A 16,642-nucleotide genomic window follows, 5' to 3' on the forward strand; every position below is an offset into this window, starting at 1 on the left:
TTTTCTCAGGATATATGCCCAGTAGTGGGATTGCTGGGTCATATGGTAGTTCTATTTTTAGTTTTCTAAGGAACCTCCATACTGTTCCCCATAGTGGCTGTATCAATTTACATTCCCACCAACAGGGCAAGAGGGTTCCCTTTTCTACACACCCTCTTCAGCATTTATTGTTTGTAGATTTTTTGCTGATGGCCATTCTGACTGGTGTGAGGTGATACCTCATTGTAGTTTTGATTTGCATTTTTCTACTGATTAGTGATGTTGAGCATTCTTTCATGTGTTTGTTGGCAATCTGTATATCTTCTTTAGAGAAATGTCTATTTAGGTCTTCTGCCCATTTTTGGATTGAGTTGTTTGTTTTTTTGATATTGAGCTGCTTGTATATTTTGGAAAGTAATCCTTTGCCAGTTGCTTGGTTTGCAAGTATTTTCTCCCATTCTGAGGGTTGTCTTTTCATCTTGTTTATGTTTTCCTTTGCTGTGCAAAAGCTTTTAGGTTTCATTAGGTCCCATTTGTTTATTTTTGTTTTTATTTCTACTTCTCTAGGAGGTGGGTCAAAAAGGATCTGTGATTTATGTCAGAGAGTGTTCTGTCTATGTTTTCCTCTAAGAGTTTTAGAGGGTCTGGCCTTACATTTAGATCTTTAATCAATTTTTAGTTTATTAGTGTATATGGTGTTAGAGATTGTTCTAATTTCATTCTTTTACATGTAGCTGTCCAGTTTTCCCAGCACTACTTATTGAAGAGGCTGTCTTTTCTCCACTGTATATTCTTGCCTCCTTTATCAAAGATAAGGTGACCATATGTGTGTGGGTTTATCTCTGGGCTTTCTATCCTGTTCCATTGATCTATATTTCTATTTTTGTGCCAGTATCATACTGTCTTGATTACTGTAGCTTTGTAGTATAGTTTGAAGATGGGGAGCCTGCTTCTTCCAGCTCCGTTTTTCTTTCTCAAGATTGCTTTGGCTATTCGGGGTCTTTTGCATTTCCATACAAATTATGAAATTTTTTGTTCTAGTTCTGTGAAATGCCATTGGTAATTTGATAGGGATTGCATTCAATCTGTAGATTGCTTTGGGTAGTATAGTCATTTTCACAATGTTGATTCTTCCAATCCAAGAACATGGATTGGATGGAACATCCAATGTTTCCAGATGGAAACATCCATCTGTTTGCATCATCTTTAATTTCTTTCATCAGTGTCTTATAGTTTTCTGCATACAGGTCTTTTGTCTCCTTAGGTAGAGGAGACAAAAGACCTAGGTATTTATTCCTAGGTATTTTATTCTTTTTGTTGCAGTGGTAAATGGGAGTGTTTCCTTAATTTCTCTTTCAGATTTCTCATCATTAGTGTATAGGAATGCAAGAGATTTCTGTGCATTAATTTTGTACCCTGCTACTTTACCAAATTCATTGAATAGCTCTAGTAGTTTTCTGGTAGCATCTTTAGGATACTCTATGTATAGTATCATGTCACCTGTAAACAGTGACAGTTTTACTTCTTCTTTTCTGATTTGGATTTCTTTTATTTCTTTTTCTTTTCTGATTGCTGTGGCTAAAACTTCCAAAACTATGTTGAATAATAGCGGCGAGAGTGGGCAACCTTGTCTTCTTCCTGATCTTAGAGGAAATGGTTTCAGTTTTTCACCATTGAGAAAGATGTTGGCTGTGGGTTTGTCATACATGGCCTTTATTATGTTGAAGTAGGTTCCCTCTATGCCTACTTTCTGGAGAGTTTTTATCATAAATGGGTGTTGAATTTTGTCAAAGATTCCTAGAACTTTAAATGAATTTTTATATTTTATTAAATATAATGTTGTGTGTGTGTGTTACGGAAATGGTTGGGGACACACTTGCATAAGTGCAAGGCAGAGAAAGAAAAGCAGACTGATGTTATCTTGTCAAGGCTCACTTCACATAGGTCCATGGTGATATCACAGCAGCTTCACAACTTCAAAGGGTCCATAGGTCACACTTTTGTAAGAATTGGTTCATTATGTTTTAGTTCCCTAAAACCTCGTGAAAGCATATAGAAACTCTCATACTCTCAACATGTAAGATGAATCCAAATAGCCGATTCCTACCCATTTCAGAAAAATCAAAATCATAACTGACACATGTTGAGTGTGTTTTATCGTCTGTTCTCCTCTAAGCACATGACTTGTTAATTCATTTGATCTTCACAACAACACTGTGAGGAGGTACTCTTATTACCCTCCGTACTGCAGATGAGGAAACAAAAATCCAGAGAGATTAAAGTACCTGTCCAGGATCACAGAGCTGAGGAGGGCAAACCTAGATAGTCTGTCTCCAAAGCCTTCACTTCGTATACCTCAATGGGGCTCTATTGTCATTTAGGATGGCATAATCCTTGATTGGATGGGAGTGTCCCACACAGTGTAGGACATTCTGCATTTTTTCCCTCCTCCCATTCAGTGTCAGTAACAGCCCCCAGGTATTGTGACAATCAAAAGTGGTTCCCAATCCCCAGCTCTTCCAAACATCCACTTGGGAGAGGAATCCTCTAGGTTAAAAATACTATAAGCCTTTTCTCCAAGCAATACCACATTTCACTGAAGGTCTACACACACACAGACACTCTAGTATACATACACATACTCACATAATCACACAGCCAGGATTTTCCCTTCAGAGAAAAAAAAAAGTTAACCGAGTTAAACACTTTCTTCCTCATATTACTGTCTCAATGAACATTGCCTTCCCTCCATCTCTTACATCTAGAAGGCACAGGCAGGATGAAGAAAAGACAAGGAAAAGAGAATAGAAAATGCAAAAATTAAAGGTGAAGAATAGAACTAGGGGAAAACAGAAATCAAATAGAAGACAGAAGAAATTGTACTTATTGAGATAGGAGTTAGCTGCTCATAAGTCACTGAATAAAATAAAAGCAGTCAGAAAACCAAAACCATATCTGACTTGACTTCCCTTAAAATGTCTTTATGCATTTTGGAACCACTGAATTTCAGAATGGAGATGGCCCAGCAAATAACGATAGTGCAAACCCTCACCAAATGGAAGAATGCCCCCTACAACTTCTGTGACAGATGGCCACGCAGCCTCTGCCACATGTCATTTCCAAGAGTAGGCAGATCATTATCTACTTTTAGAAGGAATACATGTCTCTTTTGTGTAGTACTAATTGTTAGAAAGTCGTTCTCATTTAAAACAGAAATCTGCTACGCCTCGGCCTCATTTCTACCCTCTGGAACCATATGGAATGGTTAAATCCTTCTTCCACATGACATCTCTCCAAAATTATGAAGCAGTTATTATGTTGTCCTGAGTCTCCTCTAACCCAAAATAAACATATGCAAAACATAGAATATGCCCTCCAAATATCAGTACACCTGGTAGGATGACCAATGTCCTCAAAAGCCCTGTTTCATTTCCTTCTCCATAGTAATCTTTTCCTTGGAGAGCTCAAAATCAGCACATCTGGTGTGTATTTGTTTGGGAGTGCTCTGTGAACTCTGTACATACATATGTGTATAAATATGAATATGTACACACAAGCATAAACCGCACATGGAGTTTGTGTGTTTGCATATAAATATGTAGACACATATGTGTGCACACATGTAAAATATACACATTGCTCATCTTTCCTTTTCTCTCAAGTGTTTCTTTTTGCATGGCTCCCATCCAGTCCAAGTTCATGAGGAGAGTTCATCTTATTTCCCTGCTTATTTCATCCCTCTGGAAATAAAGTGGGGACTTTGGGGTTATATTTACGTTCCTTAGTTCAATCATGAGTGGATGCTTGCATACTCCTGTATCCTACATGCCCAAGCTTGAATAGTTAGTTAACCCTCAGCTTCTAAGGGTAAGGAAACCACTTAGAATTGTACATCAGAGGAGCTGAGTAACTCTGAAGATATTTGATCATGTAAACAAAATTCATATCCTGTGATAACTGTAAGCATGACATTAATCTAAACGCACTTGTCTTTTTCTCTCTTAATTTCATTTCCAATTAAGTATTTCTTATACTGTTTCTGGTTAATTCATCACTTGTCCATTTCCTACCCTATTTTCAGCAAGCAGGAAAAAAAATCCTTCTTTGATATCCAGGAAAATGTCCAAAGGACCCTGAGTTCAAATCTCTTTCATATCTCCCATTGTGATTTGAGTTTCACGGTTCAGTACTTTAGCAGGCCTCAAAGGCAAGGGTTGTTTCCAGGTTATGATAACGTAATTGGATCCAAAGTCATTGTCATCCTTTCATCCCACAGAAGGTTATTTTGATCTTGCTCCTGGGGGCAGGAATTGAGTTGGAGGTGGTGGTGGAGGGGGGAGATATGAAGCAGCATTTAGCCCTTCTTCAAGGCTTTCATTTCATCCTACTTCTTCACAGCACATGAAAATGCCCTCAAGGGCCCTCAATTGTGCCTACCGTCTGCCCCTCCCACGACTCTTCTTTCTCTACCGCTTCTCTCCTTGCCCTTCTCTTCTCTTTGTTAAAATGGAGGTCATAGAGAGAACAGAATGGTTCCAGGGTGGGACAGAAAAGAAGAAGACGAAGAGTCAGGACATGTTCTGAGGGCACCACTGGTGTGGCACCTGGAATGTGGCAGAGGTGGCCTCAGCGGAGCACATAGGGCTCCTGGGGGCTCACGGCCCAAAGCTCTCTGACAGTCCTTGCTCCTGTTCTGAGTTGGCAGCTCTTCCTTCTCTTCATAGCAACTGATTCCAACCTTTAGCAAGTGCCTCGACCCCCTACCCACCCACTCCCAACTCTTTCCTGTCTGCCTCATGCTTACGTAAAATAATCAGAAGCCATTGAGCACAAACTCCCTCAACTTTCTTTCCTTCCATCTCCACTCATCCTTATCTGCCCTGGAACAGGTACAATTTCAAAATGAAACATGCCCCTAGTTGTTTCTAAAATGAATTAAATAATCCACCTGTGTTCTTAAGCTTATTTCCTGTCTCCTCTGGGACCATCACTTTAATCTGATAAGGCTTTATCCACTCTTTATCTTCAATCTTACCTCCCCTATGCCTTAGTCTTCAAAAGCATTCAGGTCTAATCCATCTGCAAGTAAAAGGCAGTCTCATCAAGCTACCAAATTATCCCTTTTATTTCCCTGTTTGTAAGAAAATTATACAATAAAAGCATTTTTTAATAAGAGAGATATAATTTATTTATAAAAAATATTCATTTATTTATAAGAAAATTTTATTACAAAATTACGTTTTTATGAGAGATATTATAGTGTAGTGTATGCATTTTTCCCAATGGGGTGATGTCACCCTCAAGGGGGCAAAAATTGATTCTTAGTGGGCAAAAACATTCTAAAACATTACAACGGTTTCTGGCCCTCCAAAGCTTAACTCTACTTGACAAAGTATTATTTCTTAGTATTTAAATTCTCTCTCTTTAGGGAGAGTTTTAATTTAATTTTTCTCTCAGGGAGTAAGATCTGATAATGAGAAAGAGACTGAGAAACACTGATGTATAGGATCCAGCCAGCCTGGGTTTATATCCTGAACCCACCACTGCTTGGCTGGCTGTGTGACCTTTGACAGGCTACTTAACTTCACTGTGCCTCAGTTTTCTTACCTGTAGAATGGAGATCTTAGCACCTAATTCACAAAGATGATTTTAAGTAAAGATTACTTGAGGTAATATAGGTAATGCTATGAGTGTTAGCCCACTCTTTCAACTAATTGAATCATATATACAATAAATTAGCTACGAAATCTGGAGCCTGCCTACCTCTTCATCTCTTCCCACTCTCCTTCTCACTCATTCTACTCCAGCTACACTCACATTCTTACCCATCTCCAAAATGCCAGGCTGTTTCCAATGTCACATCTTGATTTTTCTGTTCTTACCATCTGGAATCTCTTCCCCCAGATTTTCTCATGGCTTACTCCCTTACTCTATTCAAGTTTCTTCTCAGATGTTACCTCTTTAAAGAGGTTTCCCTGATTTATATTCCCACTTTTCTTTCTTTCCCTATTTCCTTTAATTCTCTTTCTAGCACACATGACTACCTAAAGTTACACATTTTTGTCTCTTTATTTCATTATGTATGAACTACAAGACGATGGAACTTCTCTGGTTTAGTCACTGTTGTATTCTTGGTGCCCAGAACATTGGGAAAAGTAGTATTGACTGAGTACTAGGCTCTAAGGATAAAGTGGTGAATAAAAGAAATGCAGTGTTTGCTTTCCTGGAACCTAAAATCTAGTGACAGTCAGACACTAAACAAGAAAGCATGCAATTAATGTATAAGTGGTAACCAAAATTACAAAAGTCTGCTCTCCCAGACAGCCTGAAGCAACACAACACGAATCATAGATTCCACATTGCCCTGCTGAGACCCACTGACAGGACTGCAGGTCCTTCTTAGGGCCAGAGAGCTAGGGACCTGATTTCTTAGAAAATCGCAGGCTATACTAATGGCTACTCCCATCCTTCTCCAGCCTGGAATGGTAAGAGACTGAAACACTGAACTTGTCTTCTTGTCAGGACTTATTTTCCTTCCTTCTTAGGTTAGTTGCTTGTTTCACTCACTTTTCCCATTTTTATATTAACATTTTACCTCTGCCACTGAACCAATGAACCTCAAAGTGTGGGTCTTCGTCCACCTATATGAGAATCATCTGATATTCTAGTTAAAAATCTAGATTCCCAGGCCCAATATCCAACCTCAGAATTACTGAGGGAAGAACATGAGAATCTATATTTTAACAGTCCCTCCTCTTGAGATTTTTGATGCACAAAAAATTGAAAACAACTACATTAAACTGTGAGCTTCAGCTTCTTTGTTTTCCCGGAGGCTAGTACACGGTTGGTACTCAAATATTTGCTCAATATATACATGTTTATGTATTCCACATATATTTCAAACACAACATGTTTAAATCTGAACTTCTCTTTTCTTCCAAACTGTCATTGTTCTTCCTACCTTTCCTTTCTGAATTAGTAAAGGCTTAATCAGAGTCACCCCGAGCTATTTTACCTTTTTCTCCAAATTTATAATTAACCAATACCAATGGCTCTGTTACCTTAGTATTTGAGTTAAAAGTCTTGGGCTCATTGACAACCTGTCCCTTAAGGCATTGTTTTCCTTCTGATAACTAGTACAGTTCTTTTCCCAAGGTGGATACTCAGTTAATGTTTTATTTTATTTTTAATTTTTAAATAATTTTTAAATATTTATTTACTTATTTATTTGGCTGTGTCGGTTCTTAGTTGTGGCACGCAGGATCTTCACTGCAGTGCGTTGGTTTCTCACTAGTTGCCGTGCGTTGAGCATGAAGGCTTTCTAGTTGTGGCGCATGGGCTCTAGAGTGTGCAGGCTCAGTAGTTGTGGCACAGAGGCTTAGTTGCCCTGCGGCAAGTGGGATCTTAGTTCCCCAACCAAAGATCGAACCCACATCCCCTGCACTGGAAGGTGGATGCTTAACCACTGGACCACCAGGGAAGTCCCTGTTTTATTTTAAATTTATTAAATTTTTCTTAATCAAAATAAAATATTAAAACAATTAAATTGGCCAGGGACCTAAAAAGCACAGATGCTGGCTTGGCTCCACTCTTCACAAAACAGAAATAGAGACACAGATGTAGAAAACAAACGTATGGACACGGAGGGGGGGAGAAGTGGGGGTGGGGTGAATTGGGAGATTGGGATTGACATATACACACTACTGATACTATGTATAAGATAGATAACTAATGAGAACCTACCGCATAGCTCAAGGAAATCTACTCAGTGCTCTGTGGTGACCTAAATGGGAAGGAAATCCAAAAAAGAGGGGATATATGTATACATATAGCTGATTCACTTTGCTGCACAGTAGAAATGAAGACAACGTTGTAAAGCAACTATACTCCAATAAAAGTTAATTTAAAAAAAAATCAATGAAACCTGAGGTCTAAGCACAGTGTATTATTATCTTTCAACGGTAGAGGCCTTGCTTTCTTCAAACTCAGGCTTAATGGATTATGATTTACCACCACTAATATGGGAAAATTTTTCAAGGACAAATGTCGGAGGGGAGATCACAGCAGTCCTCATTCTCTGGGCGTTAGATAGTGAGGCTGTTTCTTAACCAGCTTCTAAATCTTATAAAAAAGGATACATACACCAAAGCTTAAATGGCTGCCAGAAATTGTATTCATCCATCTTCACTGGAAGAACCAGTTAAACTGAAGTAAAATTATCATTTTTATATTTATGGTACCTATGGACTTTATAAAAACTCCAGCCTTTAAATTATGATTTTCAATTTTCTCTCTTTTTTTGTGAATTTTGTTCACAGGACAGTGTTATCTTCTTGAATACAATTTCTCTTTTTCTCAAAAAAAAAAAAAGAATTTTGAAGGAAAAAAAGATCATATTAAAATACAAAAGCAAAATGATATTTAATATTTACTTGATTTTCCCATTCAAATTTCCTAAATGAATAATATCCTCATCCCATATTGTCTTTAATTGGAATCTCCAAATTTAAATCTACATTCAAATTCAGTGATGCATCTGTAGATTCTCATTATTCTCTAAAGAATATATGTTTAAATATATTTTCCTTTTATATCTTTTATAATTAAGGGTAAGCAACTGAGTACATATTATAAAAGAAAATAGGTATTAGTTACTCAGAACATACTTACATAGTCAAAAAAAAACATTCAAATATTCTGAGAGAGTTACTTTAGACACAAAGCCAGGAAACTGGAACCGGTACTTCTAATATTCTGCATTCTGACTGGGGAAATTGGAGAATAGAAATTTTAAAAAATGTTTATGGCTTCCCTGGTGGCGCAGTGGTTGAGAGTCCGCCTGCCGATGCAGATTGAACTCCTACTGATTATCAATGAGCATGATTCAGATATATTCACCTTGGAAGCAGAACAAAGGAACACAGATTTCACGCTAACTATATACAAAGTTGTCCTGCTAAACAGTTCATGATTTAATCTAGGAGAATCCAGTGTCAGGCACTCAGTAAATTCTCAATAAATGGTAGCTATTAACATGATAATCCTGACATCAACCCTGTAGAGTTTAAGGACAGGTCTTTCTACTAATATACCTCTTTTACAAAAGAAGAAACTAAAAATATATTTTTAATTTTTTACTACACAAGTGTCAAATTGAAGTCAAAATGAATTAGAAAAACCCCTCCAAAAGCCTCCCAAAGACCACTTCACAGCCCTAGATTTTTAGAATGATACCCACTCCAACTAAGTATGTGCAGATTCTTGAGGAATTTGACCAGGTACGTCTACCATTTGGGATGACAGCCAGAAGTACCTTAAACAGCCAACCCACCTATATATTTAGTTTTCTGCTAGTAATATGGAAACTAATACAACTAAACCAAAAAGCAGCATCATGTATCTATATGAAAGTTCATCTGTTGCATCATGTGTGTATTGACTGCTATTAAAGGTAAAATTTCTTAATTTCTTTGTTTTCTATTGTTTTTTATCCATACTTTTTCATTGCTCTGAACATCATGGAAGCCCATCTAAGAGGATAAAAAAGAGGAGAAATACATAGCTGGTGGGGACCACCAGTAGAGATTGTTACTGATTTTCTGAAGATCCATAGTATTGAGTCTGTAGAGCTGCTTATAACCAACTTTTGTCATCCTTACAGATTCTCATAGACTAACCAGGAAAAAGATGTGGAAAAGGCTGGGAAGAGGCCTTTAGAGGTGTTTTTCACCATGCGTTTGTCACCATTGGATTGTTGTAAAGATCGAATGAGATACTCAATGGAAAGAGCTTAGCAAACAGTTTGGGGCATATGGGGTACACACACACACACACACACACACACACACACACACACACACACACGCCTGAGTTTCCAATCATGCTGGTTCTCAGAAATGTGTGCTTCCCATAAGTACTATACTCTCTCTTCACTTCTATGTTTTTGCTAATTTTTCTGCCTTTCACCATTCAATTAATACTTCCCTTCTCTGACCACCCAGTTTTCTGGGTAAAGGCTTGAAATGTTTTCCTTATGAGAAGTGGTGTTGAGTTACAGCGTGCAGACCGATATGAGCAGAGATAATTATGTTCTTGCTCATCCCTCAAGTCTAAGGAGAGCTTCTCCAAAAATCATTCCCAAAGAATCCAGGATATGGTTCTCTCATATTACTTACTGTGTATTGTATATGTGCCTGCCTACCTGTCTGTGTCCACCAATAGACGGTGAGATCTCAAAGACAAGAACTATGTCCTTTTTACTCAATATCTTTCAACACCCAACACAGGGCCTGAGCGACGGGACAGACTCAGCAAATATTGGAAGGATGGACAAATGGAGGGCAGGGGTGCACGGAGGAAATGGCTGAGCCACCAGTGCTGCCATCCATGTGGATATTCCAAACTGGAGTGAGCAGGCACAGAATAAAAAGGAGAATCAGAGATTTAAGAAACATGTTACAATAGCTGCACTTATCTGGGTGCCCTCCCATGGGGTAAAGTACAAACTTAAAGTTAAAATGTTGTGGAAGGCAATGCATGAGTATAAATTATTCAGAATCTTCCCTTCCCAAGTCTTTGGGAGCCTAAGTTTATCTCAAAGCGGGGATGCTATACCCCTCCTAACACTGGAGAAATAAGTGGCATCACTGTCTGCAGATCACTCAGAGCTCCTCGGAGAGCAATGCTCCCGGGCTGTGCTTCTCAAACTTTAGGGACAATGTTTATAGCAGGTGAGGTTAAAATGCAGATTCTTGAAAAAGAATGAATACATGTATGTGTATAACTGAATCACTTTGCTGTAACACCTGAAACTAACACAACATTGTAAATCAACTGTACTCCAATATAAAATAAAAATTAAATTTATAAAAATGCAGATTCTGATTCAGTTCTGGGAATGTATAGTTTTTATTAGGTTTTACTCTGTCTGGGAGAAAATTTCACAAAAATTGTGTGCAGTGTTCAAAAACCCAAAAAATAATGGTGAGGCATTTTATTCTAGACCAGTGTTTCTCAACTTTGGCTGTACATTAGAAAGACCTGGGAAGCTTCTGAAAACACAATGCAGACCAATGGTCATCTTTGCCCCTTCCCCCCCATCAATTAATCAGAATTTGGGAGGATTTCTTCAGGGTGATTCTACTATAAAGCTGCCGGAACCAGTGTTCTACCAGTCTACCAGTGCCACTCAGGGTCTGGTCCAAGTTCTGGTTCAGTCTGCAAGCTGTTGTTACATCTGGGACAAGTATCCAAACCAAGAGTAAGAGTTTAGAAACTTTTACAGCAATATGACAAATTAAGTTTATGTCTACTGAATCTAATAATAAAAATAGATGGACTCATTTAAAACAAAAAGCTGACTTACAAACAAAGATTTTGATACCCACCGCCCCCCAAGAAGGCTTCTGAATAATCAAACACCCACTTTTGGTATTGAGGTTATGCTCAGCCCCTTCTATACGCTGTTACCTCTCAAAGTTGAAACTTTAAGTTCAGTGATTAATTGCCGGGGCAAATCACTTGGACACCTGGGTACAACAGGGTTAATAAGCAGGAATGGGGTAGGTGGGGTTACAAACCAGGAACACATGCCCTCCAAGTTAGACAGTTTTCTTTAATTGCCCTGAAAACACACACACTCTCACATAACACGGAAGGTGAGAGCTGAATGAAGTTTTCTGGGTAATGGCTTGAAATGTTTTCCTTATGAGAAGTGGTGTTGAGTTACAGCGTGCAGTCCGAGAACTGGGAGGAGAGAAGGCACAGCCCGGACCCCACCTTTTCTTGGGTTTGTAGGAAGGTGGACCTGGGCTCATGGAGACAAGGCGAGTGATCTGTTGACCTTTCTGGTGGCTGGAATCGACCGCTCCCAGAAGGACCAAAGGGCAATGTTTAGCAGGGCTTAGCCAGGGCCCAGCCAAGCAGGCACGGATGCTCTGCTGTGAAATGCCACGCAGGCAGAGACTGACAAGCGGTAAGAGCTGAGCTCTCCCTTTGGACTGCTGCTTCCTGCTGTGTTCAGGGGAGGGGGCAACTTTGCTGCTGCTGCTATTGCTACTACGTCAGCTTCCTCTCCACTCAAGGTAAGCAGGCTCAGAGGGAGGGCAGGCTGCAAGGGAAGCTTTGTACCATGAACAAGATCCGAAAGTTTTTCCGAGGAAGTGGGCGAGTCCTGGCATTTATATTTGTAGCTTCTGTCATCTGGCTGCTCTTTGACATGGCAGCTCTCCGCCTCTCATTCAGTGAGAGCAACACTAGGGTCCTGAAGGAAGACATCATCCGGAGGGAGAGGATAGGGTTCAGAGTTCAGCCATACCAGGGGAAGAGCCTTGACAGCAGCGTGAAAGAGATGAAGCCCCCCTCGAAGGGACACGGGAAGGGCGTATGGGGCAAAGAGAACTTTAGAAAGACTGAAAAGAGTAAGCTCAAGGTCGAGGATGATTTGGACCAAACCCAGAAGGAAAGAAAAGTGCAGAATGCCCCCGGGAGGGGCAAGGTTGCACCTTTGTGGCGTCCTGCATATCTGCAGACCCCCCCAGTGACTTTTACCAAGCAGAAGACAGAAGGGCGAGACGTCAGACCTGAAGTTTCCTCGCACGTGACGCCCAATCAAAAGACAGCCCAGGGGGCTGAGAAAACCCCATTCACAGCAGCAAGGGGAACTCCATTGGCCAAAATATCTGTACACACAGGACCTGTTGGTATAAACCAGGAGGGCCTGGAGAGTCTTAGTCTCAACAGTGAAACATCAAAACAAGCAGCTGAGAGGAACCCAAATGTGACCATCCGTCTTAATATTGACAGATCAAAGCAGCAATTCCAGGCAGTAGCAAATGAAAGGACCTACCCTGCCAGCCCACCAGTGCCAAAACCCAGGGAAGCCATAGCCTTAAATAAAACTGAGACTCAGAGCAAAGAACTAAATGCAAATAAACACAAAGCCAATAAGAACCTTCGCTTTTCTAAGTTCATTGCCAATTCAAGTCGCTTAAAGAAGCAATCTATTAATGAGACACAGTTGGGAGGCTTGCCAAAGTATGATGGAGCCAAAGTGGCTGATGGGAAGAAACTCAATTTGTCTGAAAGCCATGTTGTGATTATAACCAAGGAGGAGGAGCTAAAGACAGACACCAAAGAGGTCCCCAATTCCAAAACCAAAACTATATTTCCTACAGTACTGCGCAAAAGCCAAGAGGAACACATTGCCAGGAAGAGCAGGGAGGCATCTTTCTCTTCTCTTGCTCTCCAGGGAGCAGCAGTGTCTCAAGCCAATCAAGCCCTAGCTTATGGGCTGAGGCCAGCAAGAATCAACTTAACTGCCAAAACCCGGCCTGCACAACTCAACCAAAGTCACAGAAAAGCTCGTTTGCCTGAAGATGGTGGAATGCACCGTGTGTTAAGAATTGATGTGACACTTTCTCCAAGGGACCCCAAAGCTCCAGGTCAGTTTGGACGTCCGGTAGTTGTTCCCCATGGAAAGGAGAAGGAGGTAGAAAGAAGATGGAAAGAAGGAAATTTCAACGTCTACCTCAGTGATTTGATCCCAGTGGACAGAGCCATTGAAGACACAAGACCTTCTGGGTAAGATCCATTTTTCTTCTCTTTCCTCAGCCCCAAGTATTTTGGGTCTTACATAGAGAAGACTTATTTCTAGATAATTCTGTGTGATTTCTGGTCACCTAGAGAATTAGAGCAACAATAATTATTAGGCACAGTTCAAATAGTCTACCATCCACACAGAGAAAAATTCCGATATCAGCATACCCATTGCACTCTCTTTATACATTTATTTCTCTGAGAAACTTTGGCCCTCATCCCTATTAGCTCATGTTCTGTTCCCTTTTCTGTATTGAAAACCTATCAAAATGATTAGGGGAGCTCAATTCCTAATAAGGTGTATATGAACGTTAGAGCTTAAAATGTAATTTTGTTAAAACGGTGACAATGAAGTGAATTCTCAATTTCAGAATTTTTTATTATTAGCAAGTTTGTCAAGAGTATATTTGGGAAAGGAGCACAGAGAAGGAGACTTCTGGGCCTCTCTGGAATCATGTCTTAGCCAGCAGAATTCTGCCTAATCATGAGTAATGATCACCATAAGTGAAGAAGTGACTCTACTCCTTAGAATTTAATATCCTTTATAGATGAGAATGGTAGATAGTTCAGGAGTTCAGTGATACAGGAATAATAATTTTGGAAAAAGTCAATCAGCCAATAAGTAGCAAACACTCATAGGACATACAAGAATGTAATATTTTATATTTCTAGAGTTTCACCATTTATGACGCAACTGCACACAAATCACATGAATTTGACAAGAGCTCTGCAAAGGAGGCAGCAGATGTTATGCGTTCAAATCAACAAGTAAGGGCACTCAGAAATTACTTCAGTCTTCCAAGACAGCACAGCTCTGAAGGTGCCCAGTGAGCCTTCATAAACCAATTCTTAAAAAATTATATTCCTTTAACTAGAAAGTAGATCACAAATATTTAATCTGATTCAAATATATTTGGTTGCTGGCTCTTTTTGGCCCACTCATAAGTGAGGGTACCTCATAGCCATATGTTCACCACCCATTAATTGATAATACAACTCCATGTATGCCTTGACATGCAATTCCTGAGCCAAACAATATTTGCCGAGAAGGTGGAATTAGGGAATATCAAGATTCAGATATAGCACATGTGGTCTGTAAAGAATGCCCTCATTTGGCTTCTGTTAAAAAAAAAAAAAGGAAAACAACCCTTCTCTGTGATCTAGGGATTCAGTGTTACTAAGAAGAAAGCAGATATAGATGTGCCTGTATTCATATTGGTGAGAGGGGCCTCTTCATTGGGATGTTAGCCATTTTCAGCTCTTAGCCATTGGCAGATGGCTATTGGCCATGCACTAATCACCTGTTTAGGCCAAGAACTCTGCCATTCATGTTCCTCACCCTGGTGAAACTCACAACCTTGAGGAGAACACAAATATACCCAAAGTAAAGATGAAGAAACTGAGGCCCTGGGAAGTTATATTGCCTGCGGTCATAGAGCTAGCAATTATAGAGAAATTATTAAAATCCATGCTCAAAGTTATGTTGTGCTGTTGATTGCCCATATCTTACTAATTACTACCAAAATGATCCCCAAAATTATGCTGGACCAGCTCTGATCTGAAATCCTGTATATCACATATCACATATATCACATGTATTTATGATATATCACTATATTACTACACATATACACTATGTATGGCACATCCAAATATGCCAGTATAGGGCATATACTATATATGCCATACTATGTATGGCATATTACTATACATATCCTATATAGTATATACTATATGGCTATATACTATACATGCCAACTTTGAGCACAAAACACCAGAGAATGAAGTAGGAAAGTAGCTTTATTTTAACATCCCTTCTGTGGCCTGGCAGACTGCTATGGAGCTTGGAGAAAAATCAGACACTGCACAGAAGCCCAGGCTGCAATTCCAAACCAGAGAAAGGACAATTGTGTGAGGGCCAAAAGCAAGTAATAATGATGTTATCGTCCATGTGACTTATTGAAGGCTCAGTGGCTGCCAGTGCTTGTTCGTTTCTGAAATTTGGTCTGTGGAAATTAAGGGTTGCTGCCCAGGGAAGTCATAGTCAGGCTCTGTCTTCTGAAGGAGGCTGTCCCGACAGTAGGAGAAAGTGAGTGACACGTGTGCTTGAGAGGATGAGTCAGACAGCATGTGGCCAGGCCCCTCCCTCTTATCACACAACCCACCTTGGCTAAATATAGGTGCTCTTGGCAAGGTGCCTACCTAATGCTCTACTCTTCCAACAGGATGGAGGTGACAGTTTTAAGCCAGCAGGGATCCTGTGTACAGAACCCCTTTGGGGCCATTCTTACAGGAAAGAGAATAAATTATTTTTCTTTTCTTTTACCCAAACACTCTGACTACAAGTATGTGCAAATTATGTATTCATATGGATAAAGTCTGGAAGAAAATACAAACGAAAAACATTTGATTCATCAGGTTGGCATGATTTAAAGTTTTCTTACTTTGATTTTATTTTTTTCAGCTTTGCTCAAAAGGTATGTGAGATGCTTGTAAGAAAACACACAGTAAGATTTTTTGAGATAATAAATTTTAAAAGTCAGCATGGGGGAAATTGTTATAGAATATAATAAGAATGTGTGTGTGTATGCATGTGCATGTGAGAGAGGCAACAAGAAAAAGAGAGAGAGAAAGAGAGAAAGAAAGGAAGGAAGGAAGGAAGGAAGAGAGAAAGAATCTATTAGAATGCCAAAGGACTGGCCTTAAAATTAGCTACGGCAGCAACCCACTGGAACCTTTAAATTTTAAGAGTTCTGGGAAATATCTCCCTTACTGCTTCTTTCATTTCCCCCAAATCCACGTTATGGATTGATTAACACAGTATAACTGATGTATCATAACTGGCTATTGAATATACATTGAACCAAAACAAGGATAAAAACCATAGATTTGCTAGTATGTTTGTTTAACTTTAGGTCCCCTCAGTAAAGATAATAAGTAGTTAATAGTTCTTAAGGATGATGATTTAACCGATATGCTAGGATGAGGCTGACCTTGAGAAGGAGAAGAGAGAGGCAGCATTCCCAGGACAACTTCACTTGCTCTTGTTCTAAAATCGGACTCTCTT

The 16,642-nt window shown here is 39.6% G+C and overlaps 1 protein-coding gene across 1 annotated transcript in view; it reads left to right on the plus strand.

The window, feature by feature from the left end:
- The first annotated feature begins 12,109 nt into the window (after positions 1-12,109).
- GALNT5 (polypeptide N-acetylgalactosaminyltransferase 5) overlaps positions 12,110-16,642 on the plus strand; it is a 37,467-nt gene continuing 32,934 nt past the window's right edge. Inside the window, exon 1 of the mRNA XM_007103994.2 lies at positions 12,110-13,560. Within this exon, the coding sequence (XP_007104056.1) occupies positions 12,110-13,560 (1,451 nt within the window). The remainder of the gene's footprint in view (positions 13,561-16,642) is intronic.

The sequence above is a fragment of the Physeter macrocephalus genome, chromosome 2, assembly GCF_002837175.3.
Source record: "Physeter macrocephalus isolate SW-GA chromosome 2, ASM283717v5, whole genome shotgun sequence".
NCBI lineage: Eukaryota > Metazoa > Chordata > Mammalia > Artiodactyla > Physeteridae > Physeter > Physeter macrocephalus.